Below are 24,710 nucleotides of genomic sequence, written 5' to 3'. Positions count from 1 at the left end.
TGGTCTTCCTTATTCATTGTCCAGCATTCACAGGCATATGATGCAATTGAAAACACCATGGCCTGGGTCAGGCACCTTAGTCTTCAAGGTGACATCTTTGCTTTTCAACACTTTGAAGAGGTCCTCTGCAGCAGATTTGCCCAATGCAATGCGTCTTTTGATTTCTTGACTGCTGCTTCCATGGCTGTTGATTGTGGATCCAAGTAAAATGAAATCCTTGACAACTTCAGTCTTTTCTCTGTTTATCATGATGTTGCTCATTGGTCCAGTTGTGAGGATTTTTGTTTTATGTTGAGGTGCAATCCATACTGAAGGCTTGAATATACTTTAATAAAAACTTGTCTTAAATTTATAGTGAACTTTGAGGATTCCAAATTAATAATACGATTTTTTAATACACCTCAAAGATTTCTCAACATTCATTTTCTTGAAGTTAAATTTTCAAAAATAATAGTTCCTATTAAGAGGAATCAACTGTATAGAATGATGAGCTGAAAAATTAAGGTAAGATGGAAAAATTGATATACTTAACTACATTTTGATAAAAATGCTTTCAAGATTTAGTTTTTAATCAGCAAAATTAATTAAAAAAGTCAAGCTTTAAATCTTTCAAGTTGACCAACTTAACTTATTCTAAGTTGCTCATTTTCTTAACACATATATCACTTCATCAACTAAACTGGTAAATAAAATGTAATTTTTACACTCGCCTTTTCTTTGACATTTTTCATACATGAGCATTATACGTATACAAGTTTCCTCTCTTGTATGCTACACTAAATAGGGCCCTAGTATGCAATACTACACTCAGGAACTTCTGTTCATTACAGAGGCATCACTGCCTAACAGATGAGTATCTAGGCCCACTCTGGTGCATTCTGAAAAGGGCTCAAAGCCCACTCTAGAGTAAATGCTATGCACTGAAAAATGGTTAATGTCTTCATACATGCAGAACATTCAGAATCAATCAAAAAGCAGATTTGAAGAGATCATTCCAACAGAAGACGGACGGTTAATAAATGTATGGGAAGACATTCAACCTTATTAATGATAAAATAGACTCAGATTAAATTGGAGACATTTAACGTCTTCTGTAACATCCAACATTCGTAAGGGTAAAGGAAGTGAGAGCCATCACAGGCTGCAGAGGAGCAAATTAGTAAGACTTTTCTAGAAGGCAATTTGGCAATGGTCCCCAACACCTAAAAGCATCCAAACCCTGCGGCCTCATCACTCTCCTAGAAATGCATCCTAAGGAAATAACGAGGCGAGGGGTCAAAGCTGCAGCATTATTCGTAATACCGCAACACTGTGAACAACAACAACTACAGGAGAAAAGAGCCAGCGACATAAATTACAGAGAAAATCTATGACAGAATACCGCACCATCAGTTAAAATGCTTTTGTGAAATATATATTTTAGTGGAAAATGTCAACTGACAAGTTACAGTTTCAAAAGACTAAGACTGTATTTCTGTTTAAAAACCTTCTACATAAATACAAGAAGAGTATATGTTTGTATAGAAAAAACAAACTAGAAAATCATTTTCTTTTTGGTAACATGATCACCAGTGACTTCTCTGCCCTTTTTGTTGTATCTACATATTCTGGTTTCCTAAAATGTAAGCAAACCATTTTACTTCAGCAACAAAATAAAAGAAATACACAGACTACTACCTAGTTAGTATGAAGCAAGAGCAGACTGCCTATAAGAGTAAACATATGATCATGGACTGAACAAAGGAAACACCTGAAGTCGACGAGGGCACACGTGCACATACGACAGGCAGGTGAAGTAAACCATGTGAGGCTGGTGTGACAGGACAGGGAATGACAGTGCTGGGACTGGACAGGACAGTGCATTTAAACCTGAAACAACAATAAAAAGATGCCTTTCTGCCTGGCCTTTGCCAACCTCTAATCAGGTTCTCTGTGTATTTCAGGCACGTAAGACATCACTGTTGCCCTAGAGACCAAGAAAACAAACGAAAGGGTCAGCTGGAGATGAAGGGACTTCTGTTGTTAACACCCGTCTCTGTTGCTGTCTTTACAGTCGACTCAGGAAAAAAACAGTAATTTTGATCATAGTTTACTTAGTTTAAGATTAGCAATATTGTGGGCTCAGAGATTCTTTCCAAGCACACTATGACATGTATTTTCAGCAAGGACTCTTGTTTAGATAAGACCCCAGTCTCCCTCAACAGATAACCCAGGTGTATATATATATATACTCAAAACTTAATTTCTTAGCTGATTTTATACTTTACGTAATTTCTTTACCTGTCAATTTAACAAGGTCTGCAGCATTAAAAACTTTCAGTTTGGAGCACAAAGAAAGGTGAGTGTTTCCAAAATTAACTTACATGTCATCTGACTGGAAAGGTCTATCGTCTTTATCAGATGCTTGTCTCAACGCCTCTTTCTCTCTCTTCTTTTTTTCCTTCTTTTCTTTCTTGGAGAGAGTTCTCTTGAAATTCTGGATAACACCTTCTTTTTCCTGTTTCTCAGGTCCATTACTCTGAGCCTTCTGATAAAAGGAACACTGTCACCACGTTGGCGGCTGCACACGATCACAGAACTCGACCTACGGCTTCACTAACTTCACCTCACACGTGACATTCAAACCCGAGGCTACTGCAACGGGGAGCTATCTGAGGCGAGGAAATGCTTTATCTGGATAAGGCTGAGGGTTACGGGGGTGTGTACATTTATCACAAGTCACTGACTTGTACACTCAGGATCTGTGCACTTCATGGTGTGCGAATTTTACCTCAATTTAAAGTCAGCAAGCAAACAAAACAAGCAAAATCTAAGCCAGTATAGAAAACTGTGGTGAGAAACATAAAATCTGATGCTCGATATATAAAAACACAAGTAATTTACATAAAGTAATTTGAATAGAGATTCTAATGCAAATAACTAAGACTTGAAATCATGATCTACTTTATAGACATTTTTCTTTAACTTCAAAAGAAATGTTAACAGTAGCCACTGTAAATTCTTTCATGAAGCAAAGTTTTAAGCACTGTGTTTGTGCAAACAAAACCCTAACTTCTTTTCCAAGTCTTGTTTACTTGCTTATTCTTAGTTTATATTTTACCCTACAAACATAGCCTGCTAGCAAATGACACCGAAACAAATTATTTTCATGCATAACTTAACAGAGGTAACCGGTAAAGAGTCAAGAAAAATAAGAATGGTTATTTTATTTGAAAGAAAACTGCTTTCCGCTTTATAACTTAAGGGTCGGAAGTATGTTAACATTTTCGTTTTCACTCACAGATACTTACCGCATTGTACTAGTCCTGGAATAGTTCTAATACGTGTCAGTGCAAATCTACCGTTTGCGGTTAATTATATAAAGCAGAATAGCATCAGCTGAAATCGTGGTAGGGAAATGAGATAAAACACAGATGAAAAAAACAGATATCCTTTCTTATTCTACTGGATTTGCTGCAAATGCAGCAAGTCTCCAGAACACCATGATAAATTAGGTCAAAAACGTACTTTGTGTGCCCAAGTCTCTTTAACATGAAGCACTGACATCACATAAACAAGATGAAATTCTGCTGTTGCTAAAAGTGAGCGATGGCAGTGTTCCCGGTACGCTGGGAGAAAAGTGAAATACAAGATTCTCCTCAAAATATTCTTCACCTTTGCATTTGCTACTACTTGGCAAACTAAATTCCAGAGTAAATGGCATTTGATTTAGTACAGAATTATAGTTATTTTCAGTTCCACCAATTGTATTTCCCAAAGGAAGAGCAACAACACAGGCATTCCTGACAGAAAGTTCTAGAATCTCTCTATCCCATCAAGGAAACTTACTGACTTCTAACTTTGCACTACACTATGAAAAAGGTTTTAAATACACCTTATTAAGTTGTATCTGAAAGTTCACACATATGTAGGTTATTAGAGTTTTATTTTCCCTTCTGCTTTTTTTAAAAACAGCTCTTGGCTTTATAATTTGAGGAAAGAAAATCGGAGCTGAATCACTGTACATTAAATCTTTCAGTAACAAAAGCATACCTAACTCCTCTTTGAAAAAGTGAGGAGCAGTGTCTGGGGTCACCCCACAAAAGGGGAAAAAGCAGGAGCTGGGCTAGTTTTAAATTATTCTCTAGGAGGAGGGTAAGAGAGTAGTTTAAAAAAAAAAAGAGAGTAGTTAAGGAAAAGTAAAAACCAGCTCCCCAAGCACAACCCCCAATCTGATTTATGTTATGTCCCTCAGATCTGGGCGCTGGAACCCAAACCAGCACAAGACATCAAGGGTGCCCACCTTAGGAGGAAGGGCGTCATTTTCATTCTTAAGAACAAATCTACCCTCCCGGTCATCTTTGTTCCAATTCAACTGCACAACTAGAGGCTTCTCATCTATATCCAATCTTCTTTCTTCTTCAAAACATGAAATGAAAAAACAATGAAGCCATGGTTATTTAACGGCATGAGCTAATACATTTTGTCATACATTTAATTTTATAAATATAAAATACCTCATTACCTCAAGTACCTACTGACAAATTGAAATGGGTAATTCAAAATGTTAAATCAGAGTTTCAGTAGTTAATTCAACACCGTTGTTGCTGGCACATGTGTACAACCATGTGTCCAGCACCAGACACTGACCAGAAGCCATTTCCTCACACTGAGAATCTAACTGAGAAAATCAGAGAAATGCACGTGGACTGGGACAAAAAAGGACACAGGGTCTTGCTGTAACCCTACTTCTGGAAATCGAGCCCTCTCATATACAACTGGAAACTAAGGGAAGAGTGTGAATACATCACAGACGTTCCACTGACTCAGTGAGGTAGTCTCACCTGTTCACGTCACAAGCTCCTGAGACGATGCAGCGATCCTCCACCGTGGGTCTGAGGCGAGCTCACGGCACTGCCCTCCCATCTCGGCACACCTGAGCCTGTCTCCCTCTCCCTTCCTTCTCAAGGTACCATGCTACATTTGGTGTATTATTTCCCCAGCTGTTAGAAATTCAGTGTGTACCTGATGTGCCCTTCGGCACCCTATGTCTGCTCAGGAGCATAGCACCCAGTAAGGGAACTCCTGAGAGTCCACCCGGCCGGACTGCCTACCAGAGGCTGGAAGGAAAAAGAAGGCTCTGAAGGACAGGACTGGCTCCTCCAGGCTGAGACACCTGCTCCCAGGACGAGGAGCTCTAGGGTAGGAAATGGCTGCATCTGAGGCCCCAGCACCACAAGGAGGCCACATTCCCCAGGAAACCTCCTCCTCCTCCTGAGAAGCCCATTCACTACGCTAGTACTCTTGACTTTTGTACAAGTCATGGTTACAAATTCACACAGGTTTTGAGTGATCTGTCCCAAACCTACCTTTCCCTTGAAGTCTGTACTTTTCAGTGTGCACTCTGGTAAAATATGAAATTTTTCAAAAATGCGTTTAGTATCTCAGATACACCTGTGTGGGGGTGCCTCGTGATCTGAATATTAATAACCCATGACCCAACGCTTGCAGAGCTGAGTAAAAAAGCAAAACTCATCATAAAATGAAAACATAAAATGTACTGACCACTTCTAAAACCAATTCCCTATTCAAAGATCCGTCTCCAGTTACCCCATCACCAGCCCTACCACTGCATCAGCGTCTCGCCGTCAACATCGCGCCCCCATCAGCACGCATGTGACAGTGCTAATACAACACAAGTGAAATTCTACACACTGCCGAAGACTCAAAGGTTTGAGGAGCTGTGCCATGGCCAGGAGGCATACACGTCCCACTAGTAGGAATGTGATTAAGAATGAAATGAAAATATTATTTTTTTCTTTCAGTTTACGTGTACTATTGTTTTTAAACATCTACCAAGGTGTGGAAACTCTGGTGACGCAGTGGCTAAGTGCTATGGCTGCTAACCAAAAGGTCGGCAGTTCAAACCCACCAGGCACTCCCTGGATACTCTACAGGGCAGTTCTACTCTGTCCTATAGGGTCGCTATGAGTCAGAATTGACTCGACGGCAACGGTTTTTTTTTTTTTTTTTTTTTCCCACCAACATGTTGAAACATAAATATTTGTCTGAATCTAATCTAATACATCTAAGGTATTCTATTAGCCTAGGGGTGCCACTAAAAAAATTACTGAGAGAACACTAAGGGCTCTGTAACACAACCAAGTCTGGGACCCTGTACAGTGGCTGTCCTGCTCTCGGAGGCTGATTACAAACCCACTGCTCTGAACGCAGAGATGTGGACAGATTTTAGCCAGACTCACCACTGGTCATCTCAGGGGGTACAAATCATGTGTTTTACTTTTCAATTAAATTCAAAGGAAAAAAGCTTTTATAAAATAAATGAAAACCACCCAAATTTTTAGATCTCCAGTTCCAATCTTACATCTTATTATTCCTAAAGACCTGATTGGGTGGTATCAAATTACCAAATACACAGACAGAAAAAGGGCTGGAAGTGAGAGTTATTTCCTTCCTCTTTGCAATTTATTTACAAAGATCTAAGGTAATGGAAAAACTCAACTTTGGAAAGTCGTCCAAAAGTGAGAATATTCTCTATTGTCAAATTTAGTTTTTTGGTATATTTATGTAGGTGATACCCTGCCTCATAACCTGAAAACATAATAAACAAATATGCCTTGCCTTACATACTACCACGAAAAACTGTTTGGTCACACTTAAAAAAAGTCACACATTATAAAAAAATTTAGTCTTAATTTCAAATACACAAAGAAAGCAGTATTGCTGAAGTAAAAAAAAAAAAAATTATGTTCAAAAAAGATTTAGGATGAACTTGAGGGCTGGATCCAAGCTGGCTTCGTGCTGTATGCGATTCTTTACCTGCTGCGGTAAAATGGGATTTCCACTGGGTTAATTTTTTTTTACAGGTTACTCAACACTTTCAAAGCACCCATAAAAATTTTGTAAATTTCTCTACAGTCCAACTTAGACTGTCATTTGATATAACTATATAGGATTTTTTAGAAATTTCAAGTGTTAAAGATAAATCACTACATACATAAGGGAGTTTCCTCAAGATGCCCCAATTATTTCCAAAGAAAAATGGAAATAAACTGCTTCAGACTGCAAAATTACTGCAAGACTGATGACTCATACACATGCAATATTTAACCAGGTTATAATTAAATACGGTAATCTATACACATAAAACATTTCTCCAAAAGCAGGTAGCACACTATATAATCAATGCATGTGACACCCAGATCTGTTGGGCAATTTTAATTATGAAATGCCATGTTGCTTATCTTTGAAGAAATAAGCATACGTAAAATTAATATATCCATTTTAATTTCTAATAAAAATAGGTGCTAGGAGTGCATAAGAACATTTTCTAGACACACAAAAGTTGCCAATCTGTTAATCATTCCAACCTCCAAAATAGAGGCAGAAAGGGGGAGACCCAGGTGGGGCAGTGGGCGGCCAAACACCCCTCTGGACAGGTGACGTACTGACCTCCGCTGACGTGCACTTCATACAGGGAGTATCTGGGGGACGACAGCATCCGCATGTCAGGGCGGAATTTCTCTGCAAGCGTTTCTATCACATCTTGCGTTGTGGCAGTACTAGAGACACGAATGCATTTTGTTGCAAAGTTTCCAGCAGCTTTATCTTGAAAATAGAATCTCATAACTCCATGGAACTCCAAATCCTAAAAGAAAAAAACAAAATAATAACTTTTAGGAAAAACAATACTCTGGAGAGATTTCCTTTTTATAACAAGAAATGAAAAAGGCTGTTCGCCTTTTTAAATGTTCTGACATAAACATCTGAGACATGGGTTTTTAGTCTTCAGATTTAATTACGTGACTTTGGACAAGTTATTTACAATTTCTCTCTTCCTTTCTTACCTCATGTATAAAATAAAGGCTGTAAAGTAGCTGAGGTTAACAATAACTGACGTTTATGGAGTCGTCACATGTGCTAGGCACACCTCCACCACACCATTTTATTACATCTTTATAACAATCCAGCTAAGTAGATACTATTTTAACATTGGGTCATTGAAACTCAAAAAGGTTAAGTCCTAGCAAGTATGTGGAAAATCCCAGCTGCCCTGAATTCCAAAGTCCACGTTACCAGATGGCCTCTAAGTCCTACACTCACGTCTGAGCAGCCAAAGCCAAATGAACAGACTCCCTCCTAAAGGCAAGGGGGAAATGTCAAGCCCTAGTCCTACTAGAAATTGGTAAATAAATGGAAACAACTTCTGCAGAAGTTAATTGTAACTAATTTTCATTGTGAACTATTTGTGAAGAATCAATCAAAGCAATTTAGATTTTTCTCAAAACCCTACTTTGAGAGAAAAACAATGGAATTTCACTCAAAGGTGATCTTTAAACATACATAACTAAAATTCCCTTCTACAAGGTGGGCTAAAGCCCATGTAACCATGGAACGCCCTGTCCCATTATTTCCTTGAACACAGAAAAAAGCAGTTTCCAACGAATGCTTCTAATGGGCATTTCTGAACCCCAGTTCACTCTCACTGCCTCTGGCACCACCAAAGACTCAGCTGCTCAGCTGGAGTCATCCTTACTTCCTCCCTTTCTCTCACCCTCCACATCTAACCCATAAAGTCGCTCTACCCTCAAAATACATGCAGATTCCAACCAGCACCCTGTGAAAGCTAAGACATGCTCTCCTCTGCAGGGGCTTCCTCTTCTCTCAGAAGTCAAAGTCCTTGCTACCCCGGCACTCAGAGCCTCTTCGTTCAGCCTCTCTCCACTTTTCCCCAACTCATCAGCCTATTCTTCACTGACAATTATGGATTTGCTGTTGTTGGTACCATCAAGTCAATTCAGACTCACGATGACCCCATGTGTGCAGAGTAGAACTGCTCCACAGGGTTTTCAAGGCTGTGACTTTTCAGAAGTAGATCGCCAGGGGTGCCTCTGGGTGGGTCTGAACTGCCACCCTTTTGGCTAGTAATCGAGCGCTTAACTATCTGCATCACCTAGGGAATCCAATTATGGACTAAGAAGTATTTATTTGAAGTAAAAGAGGGAAAACGGGATATTAGAATGGAATTAATAATCATATAGGTTCCCAGGGTGGTGCCAACAGTCAAAGCACTCAGCTGTTAAACAAAAGGTTAGAGGTTCCAGTCTAGATGCCTTGGAAGAAAGGTCCGGTGACATATTTCCCAAAAATCAGCCACTAAAAACCCAGAGGCACACAGTTCTGCTCTGATACACATGTGGTTGCCGTGAGTTGGAACTGACGCAACAGCAACTTTTTTTTGGTTGTTTCTTAACAACTGTATGAACTATATAAAAACTAAATCAAAAATGAAACAACTAGTCCCATTTCTAGGCCCTGAAGCTTTACTATGCATGCCCAGACTTCTGTCCTTCCAGGCAATACAACCTTCCCTCTTCCTACCTCCCCAATGGAAAGAAGGGGATACACAAACGTGTATTAGAAAACAGCCAGCTACCTACAGAATCTGGTGTGAAGTAGGACTACAGCTATGGGGTGAGACCTGAGGACGAGTTAGCAAAATGGGAGCTTCATTAAGAGGGGTCCTGCTGTGGTCCCTCTGAAATGATATAAACAGCCTCTTTCTCCAGCCTGGGTCAAGTCGCAAACAAAGCTGATATCCTTTACAAATGTCTCCACCTCTGTTTCTCTGGCGACCCTAGAGTGTTAGAGTAACAACATAAAGTTCTGAACTACAGGAGAATCTATACATAATATTAACGAGAGCTGCGACTCACTAACCGCTTACTTTGTGCCAGACGCCACGCTAGACACTTCATACGTACTCTTTTCATCTCACAGCTTCCAGTATATTATTTCTCCAACTCTCCTTCTCCCTATTGCTCTAATATCTTAACCCCCTAATATCTTTCACTGGCTCCACCTCTCTGTAATCATTCAAGTACCTTCAAATTCAGGATCCACTATCCCACCACCTCCACCACATGCTCCTTGAAAGCAGAGACAATCAATTACTCATCTTTGTATAATATGAGTGCCTACTAAGACAGTATTTTAGAAAACAAAAATTCTTACATAACTCTAGTGATACAAATTTAATCACAATGGAAGTTATGATGAAAAGGACTGAGTTTCTGTCTGAAGTAAAACTTCTGGAAATGGATAGTGGTAATAGTAGCTCAACAGGGTGAAAAGATTTAATGTCACTGAACTGTACACTAAAAAATGGTTAAAATGGTAAAATTTTTGTTATGTATATTTTCAAACCAAAAACCAAATCTGCTGCTGTCGAGTCGATTCCGTCTCATAGCAACCCTATAGGTTACAGTAGAACTGTCCCATGGGGTTTCCAAGCGTGTAAATCTTCATGGAAGAAGGTTGCCACATCTTTTTCCTGCAGAGCGGCTGGTGGGTTCAAACTGCCAACCTTTTGGTTAGCAGCCGAGCGCCTTAACCACTGTATCATCAGGGCTCCATATATATTTTATGACGATAAAATCTAGCACACACACAGAGTTAGCCAAGTAGGACTATGGTTCAGCTCAGCATTTAGCTGACCCCAGAACCTGAATGTCTGAATTGCCACGCTAAGCTGCCTCTTCAACAACAAGCATTTTACCATTTAAAGGAAGTCTGATGCACACCTTTTTTTTTTTTTTTTTGACCTTACAAAAGGTACAAGAGGTATTCCAGAAAGAATGAAAGGATGAGTGGGTCAATGAGAAAGAAACCTGAGGCTCACTGAGATGAGGTAACCTGCCCAGGATGGCATACCTAGAAAGCACTGGCATTCAAATAAGGGATGCTTGCTGCTCAAGGTCAGTACCTCCACTGGGAAGCAGACGCTGGGTTCCTAGCCCACACAGTGCCCGATCAGCCTCGTACACTATTAGTGCCCATGCCTGTACACTGTGCCCCGCAATGGAAAACCTTGGGGTTTGCAGGGGGACAGAAATGAGCTTCCATTTCTACTATGTCACTTAATAGCTGTATCCTTGAGTGAGTTATTTAACATCTGCGTGAGGTCAAATTTCCTCAATTATACAATGAAAACATTCAGTTGTTTTGAGGATTAAATGAAATTTAAGAGGTCCCTGGGGGCACAAATGGCTTACACTTGACTACTAACTGAAAGGTTAACAGTTCAAATCTACCCCGCAGGGCTGCGAAAGAAAGGTTTGGTGTCTGCTTCCATAAGGATTTACAGCCCAGAAAACCCTACGGAGCTCAGCTCTCCTGTCACACACATGGGGCTGCCTTGAGTCGGAAGACTCAGGGCAATAGGGTATAAAGCAGCTAGCATGGCATGTGACACACAGTGAAGGCTCAAGAGTCCAGTCTCTCCCACTAGAATATAAACTTTTCTGCGATGAGGAAACCTCCTTTATTCATTATTTAAATCCTCTCTCAGTGTCCAATAAAATGCTTGTTGCATAACAATAAAAACAAATTTGAGTCAAAACTTCCAATAACAAAATCTGATTCTTGCTGCTGTGGTTGTCAGTCCTCAACTGATAAGAAACTTGGAAAAGAAAACTTTAAATTTGCAATAAACAGCCACAAAGTCTCAATGGCAGGGCTATTATTCTAATAATCTTGCAGCTAAAATAGAACACTTAATTGTGCATATGAGAACCTGTACATAGATCAAGAGGCAGTCATTTGAATAGAATAAGGGGATACTGCTTGGTTTAAAGTCAGGAAAGGTGTGTATTAGGGTTGTATCCTTTCACCATACCTATTCAATCTGTACGCTAAGCAAATAATCTGAGAAGCTGGACTATACAAAGAAGAACCCGACACCAGGATTCCAGGAAGACTCTTAATGACCTGCAATATGCAGATGACACAACCTTGCTTGCCGAAAGTGAAGAAGACTTGAAGCACTTACTGATGAAGATTAAAGACCACAGCCTTCGGTATGGATTACACCTCAACATAAAGAAAACAAAAATCCACACAACTGGTCCCATAAACAACATCATGATAAAGTGAGAAAACATTTAAGTTGTCAAGGATTTCATTTTACTCGGATCCATGGTCAACGCCCATGGAAGCAGCAGCCAAGAAATCAAACGACATACTGCATTCAGCAAATCTGCTGCAAAAGACCCCTTTAAAGTGTTGAAAAGCAAAGCCGTCATCTTGAAGACTAAGGTGCGCCTGACCCAAGCCAGGGTGTTTTCAATTGCCTCCTATGCATGTGAAAGCTGGACAGTGAATAAGGAAGACTGAGGAAGAATCGATGCCTTTGAATCTGTGGTGCTGGCAAAGAATGCTGAATATACCATGGACTGCCAAAAGAAATGAACAAGTCTGTCTTGGAAGAAGTACAACCAGAATGCTCCTTAGACACAAGGATGGCGAGACTACATTTCACATACTTTGGACATGTTGTCAGGAGGGATCAGTCCCTGGAGAAGGACATCAGGCTTGCTAAAGTAAAGGGTCAGTGAAAAAGAAGAAGACCCTCAAAGAGATGGATTGACACAGTGGCTGCAACAATGGGCTCAAGTGTAACAACAACTGTGACCATAGCAAAGGACAGGGCAGTGTTTCATTCTGTAGTACGCAGGGTCACTAATGAGTCAGAATCGACTTGATGACACCTAACAACAACAATACAGTTATAATTCTATCAAGATAAAGGTTTCCATTAAAGAAGAAGAAAAAGCCCTCAGTGTTGGTTATGAAAATTATTCAAGATTGAACATCTGAATTTTTAAAATTTTCTTATAGGTCCTCAAATATCTAAATAAACTGCCTTCTTATTAGTAATATGTTTTCTGAATGAAAATTCTGTTTGAGCAGGTAGGATAGTAACTGTCTATACTAATTTTATCACAGTCAGTGTGTTATGCTAGTATCAATAATTTAATTCAAAGGGAAGGAAAAGTCAGTATAAGAATTACTTGTTTCTTTTCCTTAATGGTTAATTTTCCTGACAGGAAAACCAAAGTTTCTTTTTTTCCCTAAAGGTATATACTTTAACATAAACGTCCCTGAGAAATGTTATCACCAATGATTACTACAACAGAAATGGAAAAACTAATTGTGGTCAATTTGATGGCAATTCAGAAACAAAATTCTTTTTAATGTTTGGAAAGACCACAATGCCCCCACCTTCCCCCCGCCCCCCAAAAAAGACTACACTGCGAAATTTACTAAAGGGTCAAAGACTTAAACATGGAGATTCTCTTTTAAATATCCAATCAATACCTCATTAATTTGTAAAACTGATATTCAATTGGCCTTCTAACCCAAATCAGCAGAAACTCACTAGAGCAACCCCAAACTTCCTTTTGTTCATCAAGCTAATCAGAACTGTTCATTCTAAAACTTAAATCGGCTGACCAGGCTCTGTTCACTGCTTTCACCAAGCTCGGCATTCAGCTGAAAACCATCTCCCAGCCTGCAGGAAAACAATGCTAACTTCAAACAGACAATCGCCATTTCAATTCCCTGCAGAGGAAACAGCAAGTGACAGAACCGACCACTTTGTTACACACACGCACATTCACACACAACTGACTTCTTGACTTCTAATGCTGGTGTCTCCAAAACGTGTGCAGAACACAAAGAAAAACAAAACAGCTGCACCTTCAACATACACACACGTATACCACCACTTACTTGTGCAAAAAACGACTGGACAACAACAGTCATTTGACCTAGCACTGTTAAAAACAGTACTAACCTTAAGTGTGAATAGTTTTTGGTTGAGGATGGAAAAAACACTTGAGTATGGGTTTTAACAAGCATAAAATATCTTCACCAGGCTAACATCTTCCCACTGTATTCATTCCAGGGGGCCTTCTTGCTAGCTCTTCCCCTCCACTCTCCATTGCGAGGGGTTAGGAGCACCTATAAACCCATGACTTCTCCTCAATGATACTATTTATATCACCTTGTAATTGTTTGGCTTCCCAAACTACAAGAGTTTTCTGTAAAAATTAAGTGAATGAATTTGTTTTATATTAAAATATCTACAGCATGAGTTAGGCCTGAATTCAAACAGTTGTTCTACCACCATTTAGCTTCACTTCTTCGAGCTGCAGTTTTCCCATTTGTAAAATGGGAATAATAACAATACAAACCTCTATAAAGTACTGTCACTCTGTGGGCGGGTATATAAACTGCATACCACTGACAGACAGCAACTTAGCAAATCTACCCAAGAATCCACATCTAGAGTTTATACTTACACATGTGCTAAAGACACATTGGGTAAGGATGTTCACTGCAGCATGGCGTACAGTACCCAAACTTAGAAAGAACCTAAATGGCTATCCAGCCCCTCATCGTTACATTAGGGAACTGACTTAAAAAAGAATGACAAAGAAGAGATATCATCATATTACCCAGGAATTAAAAAGAATGAGGAAGATCTAAATGTACAGAGGGAGACACTGCCAGAGTACAAGGGGAAAAGCAAGATGCAGGGTAGAATACAGAACATGATTTTAAAGGAGCTGATACACACACAGACATGTTTATACATAAAGCTTAACGAAGTCACCTGAAGAGAAAGTGAAACAGTCTTAATTTTTATTTTTTACCCCTGTATTCTACAGCATTTCCAAAAATTCTGTACCATGTATCTGAATTATTTTAATAATAAAAATTACTTTAAAATATATTATTTACACTCTAGGTGTGTACTAGAAAATGTGATTGATTTACTAAGACCAGCAATATCACAGCTGAGTCACGATTACGGGATGAACTGAAAATACAGAGGTGGTCTAGAGGGGTCTGAAAGCAGGCAGTCAGCAGGGGCAGCTAGCCCAGAGCAGGCTTAGAAGTGAGAGGCCAGCCAGCCACTCCAATGGCCAATGACTCCCCCTCAAAGAACTGTGAACAAAAGGGATGGCCCACACACTTCTAAGGTTTTTCAAGCCATAGCTCAATACCCCTATATTATGATTACATGAAAAGAGGCAAATAGGTATTTATTTCAGTAACATGAGGCATTAAAAAGGAAATTACTGATACTAAACAAAAATCCTCAAATCTATAAATTTTTGTTACAACTGTGACTTGGTGGAGGACCAGGGAGATGACAGAATTATCTACAAAAACCCAGGAGCTACTGTCATACATTTAACTGGAAGGGAAAAGAAATGCTTTAGACATCACTAGTACACATTAGCAACTTTGTGATCTTAGAAGACCTTCTGCTCCTGGTCTCTGAGGTTCATCAGAGCTTAGTCCCTCAGCACAGTCTCACTGCCTTCAGGAAGGAGCCTTTCAGGGAAAGGTACCCTTCAGCTGGAATACCTGCACTTTCACTGGCTCACACATGCAGCTGACCTTCTTCCCAATGCATTGCCTCCCCTCCCCACCCCAGGCTACCCAACAACTCTCAACAAATGAAATGAGAAGCAATTACTGTTACAGGTGCAGCACCATCTCCAGAGAGCCCCATGGAAGAAAGAAAGATGAACATAACTGGGTCTCAAAAAGGTCTATTCAAGCGCTGTTCTACCCAGCAAAATAAAAACACTACAGCCGCTACTGAAAACGATTTTGGTTACACCAAAATGACATCAAAATCTACAACACAAAATAGTTGTCTCACAGACAGTTAAGGTTATCATCACTCTAAGGTATGAATGGCTCTCACCACACCAAGAACCTCTTGACTGGGCACAGATTATTGTCTTCAAGGTGCCAATTCCATTTCAGGGCTTTCAATTTCCAACTCTAAAAACTGGCCATTTTTATCTGAAAGTTGGCAAAGCCCTTTCTTTTCTACTATAAAATGGATCGAGGAGATCTAGTGTTTTAAAGAGTATGGGTTAGGGGCACATTTTGGAAACCCTAGCAATGTAGTGGTTAAGAGTTCAGCTGCTAACCAAAAGGTTAACAGTTCGAATCCACCAGGCGTTCCTTGGAAACCCTACGGGGGTAAGTCTACTCTGTCGTATATGGTCGCTATGAGTCGGAATCGACTTAACAGCAGTGGTTTTTTGTTTTTTTAGGGGCATAATTTTAGAGTGAATAAATCCTCCTTATCCCATCTATTTGCAGTCTTTTTTTTTTTTTTTTAACTGGATAAATAAACTGAACTCTAATGGAGCCATCAACTGTACACATAAGCTAGAGGAGCTGGGGGGAGGAGCAGACCCACTGCAATCCTACTCAGAATTCAGGACCGCCAAGCCTGCTCTTAGTACACACCACCACAGACATGCACGCTACAACAAATCCTCAACAACAAAAATCTTGCAATATATTTTCAGTAAGTTATCAATAACTTTATACAAAAGTAAGCAAGCTTATCTATTGTTTACATTAACTAAACTGGGTAAATTAAAAGTTGCTTTACAAACTTCTTTTAAATTGCTATGCTTTTTTTTAATATTTAAACACTACCTTCATAATTAGCTAACAAGTACTGCAAACTTCAACAGCAACGAACTGAAAACATTTATTTAAACATTTTCATTTTACAAATAAAAACAAATTTTGTGAAGGTTAAATTACCCTGATTGAAAGGTTTTCCATTAAAATTTAATTTAGGTCATACAGACATACAGGGACATGGGAGGCATTTAATTTTGGTTTTCTTTTCCTTTTCCAAATTTACCCAATAAATTTGTGGCCAGAACCCTCAACTTTAAGATTTATAACCCATCTGTTTCCCCAATCCTAGATACCTTTCTTGTCTAATAGGTGTCTGCAAACAACAATGTATAAGCTTGTTGTTATTGCTGCGGTTATATGATGTCAAGTCAATTCCAAATCATGGCAACGCTATATGACAGACAGAGGAGAACTGCCCCATAGGGCTTCCTAAGGTATAATCTTTAAGAGGATATTGCCTGGTTTAAAGTCAGGAAAGGGTGCATACAGGGTTGTATCCTTTCACCATATTCATTCAACCTGTATGCTGAGCAGATAATCCAAGAAACTGGACTATATGAAGAACATGATGTCAGAATTGGTGCAAGACTCATTAGCAACCTGCGTTACGCAGATGACAGAACCTTGGTTACTGGAAGTGAATAGGACTTGAGGCATTTACTGATGAAGAACAAAGACTACAGCCTTCAATATGGATTACACTTCAACATAAAGAAAACAAAAATCCTCACAACTGGACCAATAAGCAAGATCATGATAAACAGAGAAAAGACTGAAGTTGTCAAGGATTTCATTTTACTTGGATCCACAATCAATATCATGGAAGCAGCGATCGAGAAATCAAATGACGTACTAGCACTGGGCAAATCTGCTACTAAAGACCTCTTTAAAGTGCTGAAAAGCAAAGATGTCACTTTGAGGACTAGGGTGCGCCTGACCCACGCCATGATATTTTCGATTGCTGCATATACATGAGAAACCTGGATAATGAATCAGACCGTAGAAGAATTGATGCCTTTGAATTATGGTGTTGGCAAAGAATACTGAGTATATCACGGACTGCCAGAAGAACAAACAAGTCCGTCTTGGAAGAAGTAATGCCAGACTGCTCCTTGAAAGCCATAATGGTGAGACTTCTCTCACATACTTTGGACAGAAGGGATCAGTCCCTGGAGAAGGACATCATGCTTGGTAAGGTAGAGGGTCAGCAAAAAAGAGGAAGACCCTTGACAAGATGGACTGACACAGTGGCTGCAACAATGGGCTCAAACATAGCAATGACTGTGAGGATGGCACAGGACTGAGCAGTGCTTCATTCTGTTGTATACAGGGTCGCTGTTAAGTCGGAACTGACTCAACTGCACCTAACAACAACAATTTTTCTTGAAAGAGACTGCCAGGTCTTTTCTCCTGAGTTGCCACTAGTAGGTTCGAATCACTGACCTTTACCAGTTAGCAGCCAAGTACTTAACCATTGTGCCACCAGGGATCCTTCATGTATAAGCTATTAACAAACTATTATTATTGTTGTTTGTTGCTGCCCAGTCAAGTCCAACCCACGGTGTGCAAACCAGAACTCTGCCCCACAGGGTCTTCCAGGCTGTGACTTTTCAGAGCAGACCACCAGGCCTTTCTTCCAAGGTACCTCTGGGTGGGTTTGAACCACCAATATTTCCATTAGTAGCCCACCAGTTAACCATTTTCGCCACCCAGGAACTATTGGAAAATAAAATTCAGAAATAGGAATTATGCTTATAACTTTAATACCTTATTTTTTGTAAGCACGTGTGCAAAGGCTGTACTTTGTATTCCACTTGCACAACAGTCATTTCCAGTTCATGTAACAGATTTGCCTAGCCTTCTAAATATGAGAATCCACAAAATCCCAATTAAATCTTGTCACAAATCAAATTTAAATACATTTACACTTCACAAATTCATCTAAAGTGACTATGAATTACAGACCCCCTACTTCTACAGCAAGCTTGAGAGAAAGTGGTTTAAGCCATGAAATAAGTGTTTCTTGAATGGAACAATTAGAAAGACATGGAAAATGAAAATGTATTTAGAAGAACGAAGTGAAATATTAAATTACTCAAATCCCTGATTTGAAACCCTTAGAGCCGTATGTGTTTGGGGATTCATAATTTTACAGTTTTACAAAGGTAATACAATGTATATACAATATATTAAGAAACACCCCCAATGTCATCTGGAATAGCATTCATATTCAAACATGTTGATGTTTCTGCAGTGAAGCAACGAATAAAACAAAACCTGTTGCCATCAATTCCAACTCATAGCAACCCTACAGGACAGAGGAGAACTGCCCCATAGGGCTTCCAAGACTGCAGTGTTGATGGAAGCAGACTGCCACGTTTTTCTCCCACAGAGTGGCTGGGTTTGAACCGCCAACCATTTAGTTAGCAGCCGAGCACTTAACCACTGCACCACTAAACCAAAACCAAACCTGTTGCCATCGCGTCGATTCTGACTCACAGTAACCCACCTACAGGACAGAGAAGAACTGCTCCATAGGGTTCCCAAGGAGCACCTGGTGGATTTGAACTACAGACCTTTTAGTTAGCAGCCGGACTCTTAACCACGGCACCTTAAAGCCACGAATAAAGACCATAAAACAGCATGATGTCAATTCAGGCCAGTTCTAGCTATCAAATGCATTTTTGTACCTAGAAAAAATTCAGTTTTCAGAGCTTTCTAGATTTTGGAATTGTGCATAAGAGATGGTAAACTGGTATAATTAATATTTAAGTAAGTTTCTGGGAAGAATGAAAATATTTATAGTAATAAATGGAATCAATTTTGAGTACTTAAAACAGCCCCTAAAAACGCTTAATTCCATTTTGTGCAAGTAACAGAATTCACACTTCCTTTCCACAGTTTTCCACAGTAGCATAATGAAGCGACGCTAAAACAGAAGCAACAAGCCCAAAAGAGAAATTAAGGCTTTTACTATGACCACAGAGCAGAATTTATAATAACCAATTTCATAACATTGAAAGCAAAAGCACAATCACTTTAAACTAACCCAGTAAGCTAAACGAGCTTCAGGAATGTATCTGACCTTTACAATAAAACGACTCCATGACATGTTTTCTGTCTGAAAGTAATGACGTAATCCCTAACACAACAACACACACCTGTGTCATGTGAGCCAACTGCACATCTCACATCCTGATGTCAGTTCACCAGATTTGAGAAAGACCAGGTTGATGGAAAATGGCAAAAGGTATCTGTCAGGTAAAGGGCAAAGGTTTCTGATTAAAAAACTAATGAGAGAAACTGAACGTGAATGAACATACCACTAGACCTCCCTTTTTGTGAATTATAACAAAAATCCACCCAGTACCCAAACACCTAAACATTATAAATAAAACATTTCTCTGCCAGAAAGAACAGCCTGCTGTGAAAGCTACTGAGCCAACACAGTTTTTCACTGCGTCACTTGTAACTGCCAACATTATCTACTTAACAACTGTGTGTGGTGTGCACAGCAGCTAAGCACCCTTATGTCATGCCCTGTTGACTTTCAAGGCAAGTGAAATCAGGGCTTTGCTGCTAGAGACTCCGTGGAATGAGAAATCTCCCAACCCTTTCGCCAGCCTTGCAGGGAAGCCAAAAAGTCAATCATTTCCCCAACAGTACTCTCACAAATTTAAACACACTATAACACTATATTTGAATAATTACCACACATACATATACCAGACATTTGAAAGACAGCCAATTAAAGATTAATACATTAAACCCACATGGCAAGAGAGCAATTATCACCTTTGTTATTAAAGATTATACATCAGTTGAAATAGCCCATCTTTAAATACTTTATTTGTACAAAATGCATGGTGTACAAGAAACAACCCCAGAAGCCAGCCCTCTAGTTCAGAGGGCACAATGGACTTTTGCCATGGTTCCTGTGGAAGTATGGTGAAGCCCATGGATTTCTTCAAAGGAAAAAATTCAAATGCAGAAAATAAAATACAAAGAGAACAATTACATTAAAGCAGAAAGGAAAATACCAACAGAACAATTATATTAAAGCAGAATAATTAAAATACTTTTTAAACGTGAGATACAGTAACCTAAGTGCTTCTTTACAAACATTAAATAACAAGATGTGGAGTCAATACATGCAACTCTAAGATATGAGCATAAACTTATAACTGAAGAAGATGCTGTACTTCAGTTAGAGGTTAAAATAAATTTATTTATTGAAAATAAACATGTAATTTGTTTCCCACCCAAGTTTAGAGACCCAATTAATTCTATTCATAAACACCAAGAACCCCTGAAACAAATAACTCCACCAACAGGGAACTGTGATGGTTAAGGCTGTGTGTCACCTTGGCTGGGCTATGATTCTCAGTGGTTTGGCAGTTAGGATGTAGTCTGGCAGTTTTGTAATGATGTAATCACTCCCAGGATGAGATCTGACATGATGTAATCTCCTCCATGACGAGATCTGCTATGAGCAGCCAATCAGTTCAAAAGGAGCTTCCTTGGGGGTGTGGCCTGCATCCCATACATATGGACTTTCTGGCAAAGCTGGCTGGCTTTTGCTCTGCTCTGGATCCTGCACCTGGCTCATCATCATCTGAACTCCAGTTCTTGGGACTTGAGCAGCACATGCCATCATACATGCCAATCTTGGGTTCGCCAGCCCCTGCAGCTACATGAGTCAGGAGAAGCCTCCAGCATGATGCCTGGCCCACGGACTTGACGCTTTCGAGCCATTCCCTTGATATAAATCTCTGTCTCTGTCTCTCTCTCTCTCTCTATACACGCTTCACCGGTTTTGCTTCTCTAGAAAACCCAGCCTAAAACCGGAACTTGCTATGTAGCCAAGCAATATATTCTTTTTTTGGTACAGCTCAGGAGGCTAGATACCACTGCCTTATATAAAAGCAAAATGCATCTCCTATAGTTTTATCCTTTGATCATTTTGACCTATATTCAAATTGTGATTCATCAACAATAGTTTTTTCCATTTACTAATGAAAAGGAACAGAGTAGAACAGATGATGTCTACTAGGTGCAATGCACTCTGGGAAAGGAAACCAGGCAAGTAATGTTTCACGAAAGTATAATTTCAGTTATTTCTGTGTATAGCCTGGGTTGCATGATAAAATACAATTCTTTTCTTTCTATGGGTCACAGTTAAACCAATTTAGATTTAGAAAAGGGTTTCTCAACCTTGCTATTTTGGGCTGGATAATTCATTGTTTGGGAGGACTGTCTTATGCATTGTGGGATATTTAGCACTATTCCTGGCCTCTACACACTAGATGCTGTAGCATGCCTTCCCCCAGTGAAGCCAGTGCCGTCGAGTCGATTCCGACTCATAGCGACCCTATAGGACAGGGTAGAACTGCCCCACAGAATTTCCAAGGAGCTCCTAGCAGATATGCGACAAAACTAAAAAGAAAGAAAAGCATGTATGTCAGCTGGGAGACAAAACAGCCCCTGGTTGAGAACCATGGATTAGAACAATTCCAGTACCTCTTCAGAATGACATTCCAATTCCAGGTCCTTCAACTATTCTCCCTCCTGTAACATAATTCCAAATCCATTTACCATTTTGTTCACTTCCCTTTTGAACACCACTCTAGTACTGTATCCTCCTTGCCTGAATCAGTTTCCGGAATTGGTCACTAACTACAGATGTGGCCTACTCATCAGCAGATACACTGCTAATTCTATATACTATACCTGTACCTGGGGAAACCCTGGCAGCATGGTGGTTAAGAGCTACGGCTACTAACCAAGAGGTTGGCAGTTCAAATCCACCAAGTGCTCCTTGGAAACACTATGGGGCAGTTCTACTCTGTCCTTTAGGGTCACTACGAGTCAGGATCGACTCAATGGCAGTGGGTTTGGTTAATTAATGCAACCTCAGCTTACATTAGCTTCTGGTGACTACCTCATACTCTTGATTCACATGAGGTTAAAGGAAAAATAAAATTCTTGAGTATTTTTCATTTTGTGGTGGTGGGTGCTGTCCAGTCAATTCCAATTCATGGCGGCCCCATGAGACAGAGCAGAACCACCCCACAGGGTTTTCTTGGCTGTATTCTTTATAGGAGTGTATCTTCAGGTCTTTCTCCCACAGAACCACTTAGTATACCAAATAATAACATCTCTCCAGCTTGAGCATCAATCTGTTTAACAACACCCATTGAGTACAGCTAGCCAACTCTTTCCCAATTCAATTAACTGCATTTGCATCCAGCTCTTACACATAAGAATACAATGAAAAATATTGCTAAAGTCCTTAACAAAGTCCAGATATGTTATGGCTAATACACTCCCTTGATCTATAAACCTGGTAGCTCCCCCATTTCCCTTGCCACACAGAGAATGATATCACTGTTTTATGAATCATGCTGGTTCCTATGAATGCGATGACACAGCTTCCAAACCCTGAAGATAGATTTTCTTCTTCAGTGTCTCATAATCATAGCCAGCATTTCTATGAAGAGTCTTAAGTTTAGCCTTTTACAGTGAATACAAACAACCAGGTTACACATTGCTTTTAAAATTTTTACTATGAAATTTTTTTTTTTTTATAAAATAGAAAGATCTTTCTGGAAATTCATTTTTAAAAATTACATACTAAAATGTATAAAAATATAAATATACACCATCATATATGAAATTAAAAATACATTCAATTGTAGAAAATATATACAAAAATTCATATAAAGCTCTTTGTATGTACCCAAATTTCCCTTAAACATAAAATAAGCTGCTCAATAAATATATCTGATAAACACTGATTAAACGGCATATAAGACATTAACAGACTCCTAGTTCACAAATGAGGCTACACCCTTGTGGGTATTCAGCCTTGGGGCCTTGGTAGCGCAGTGGTTAAGAGCCCGGCTGCTAACCCAAAAGGTTGGCAATTCGAATCCACCAGCTACTCCTTGGAACCCCTATGGGGCAGTTCCACTCTGTCCTATAGGGTGGCTATGAGTGAGAATCAACTTGGTGGCAACAGGTTTTGTTTGTTACTCAGCCTCAGTTACCTCTTCTGTAAAAATGGATAGAGATGATAAAAGGGTGTCACAGAGAGAGTTAAGTGAGATACCAGACACAACCGGCCCAGGGTGGCACAGCACATAGGACACATCTCATCTGCATTTGCTACTATGTCCCAACATGGCCATCCAATGACCTATACAGTCCTTTCTACAGAAGTAACAGGAAGTGGATTACCAATTTTGAGTAGCCAAATGCTACACTGAATTAGATGTCGGCCAAGATTAAGACAATTACCAATTTAATACTACCTGTGAGTCTGTGTACATGGACAGTGAAAGAATTACAGTTAACTTTTCAGTTCAAACCATCTGGCTACAATGTGTACTATGACTTTTTTTTTTTTTTCCTCAGAAAAAGTAAAGAAGCATTAAAAGTAAGGAAAATGAAATGGGATCGTAAGATTCTAACAAAATGCTTAAAGCAGAAGCTGATCCTAGAACTCCTGTGCTATCCAGTATAATACTGAGAAATCCTCAGATGCAGGATGTAAAAAAAAAAATGGTACTGGCCTTTGTCTAAATTTTAGGGTCACTATTTTTTTATTTAGTAGCTGGAAACCCCGGTGGCATAGTGGCTAAGAGCTACAGCTGCTAATGAAAAGATCGGCAGTTCAAATCCACCAGGTGCTCCTTGGAAACTCTATGGGGCAGTTCTACTCCATCCTATAGGGTCGCTATGAGTCAGAATCAACTCGATGGCAAAGGGTTTATTTAGTAGCTAAATGATCAACTGAGTCTGAAATTCCTGATGCTATTCCACTTATGATAAAAATCAACTACAAGTGAAATTAGTTATAAAAGGGCAAATATTGTATGAGACCACTATTATAAGAACTCAAGAAATAGTTTAAACAGAGAAGAAAATATTATTTGATGGTTACGAGAGGGGGGAGGGAGATAGGGAGGGAGAGGGAGATTCACTAATTAGAAGACAGGAACTACTTTAGGTGACGGGAAAGACAACACACAATACAGGAGAGGTGAGCACAACTGGACTAAACCAAAAGGAAAGAAGCTTCCTGAATAAACTGAACACTTCAAAGGCCAGAGTAGCAGAGGTCGGGGTATGGGGACCATGGTTTCAGGGGACATCTAGGTCAACTGGCATAATAAAAACTATTAAGAAAACACTCCGCATCCCTTTTTGGAGAGTGGCGTCTGGGGTCTTAAACACTAGCAAGCAGCCATCTAAGAGGCAACAATTGGTCTCGCCCTACTTGGAGCAAAGGAGAATAAAGAATACCAAAGACACAAGGTAAGTATGAACCCAAGAGTCAGAATGGGCCACATAAATCAAAGACTACATCAGCCTGAGACCAGAACTAGATGGTGACCAGC

At 39.7% G+C, this 24,710-nt stretch overlaps 1 protein-coding gene across 32 annotated transcripts in view; it reads right to left on the bottom strand.

The window, feature by feature from the left end:
- AFDN (afadin, adherens junction formation factor) overlaps nucleotides 1–24,710 on the bottom strand; it is a 176,259-nt gene that overhangs the window by 109,426 nt on the left and 42,123 nt on the right. For 29 of the 32 annotated variants that reach the window (XR_007519849.1, XR_007519853.1, XR_007519855.1 and 26 more), the window contains exons 2-4: nucleotides 7,453–7,648; nucleotides 4,283–4,398; nucleotides 2,364–2,527 (exon numbers count right to left, since the gene is read on the bottom strand). Coding sequence is in view for 6 of the 32 variants with exons in the window: in XM_049905603.1 (XP_049761560.1) it covers nucleotides 2,364–2,527; nucleotides 4,283–4,398; nucleotides 7,453–7,648 (476 nt within the window). In the remaining 26 variants the exon portion in view is untranslated. Of the gene's footprint in view, nucleotides 1–2,363; nucleotides 2,528–4,282; nucleotides 4,399–7,452; nucleotides 7,649–24,710 lie in introns of those variants that run through there. The other 3 variants (XM_049905613.1, XM_049905566.1, XM_049905595.1) reach the window with 3 other exon arrangements.

This window comes from Elephas maximus, chromosome 1, assembly GCF_024166365.1.
Source record: "Elephas maximus indicus isolate mEleMax1 chromosome 1, mEleMax1 primary haplotype, whole genome shotgun sequence".
In the NCBI taxonomy this organism is placed as follows: domain Eukaryota; kingdom Metazoa; phylum Chordata; class Mammalia; order Proboscidea; family Elephantidae; genus Elephas; species Elephas maximus.
Note: the sequence above shows the minus strand (reverse complement) of the source record. Positions and strands in the feature narration are given on the sequence as shown.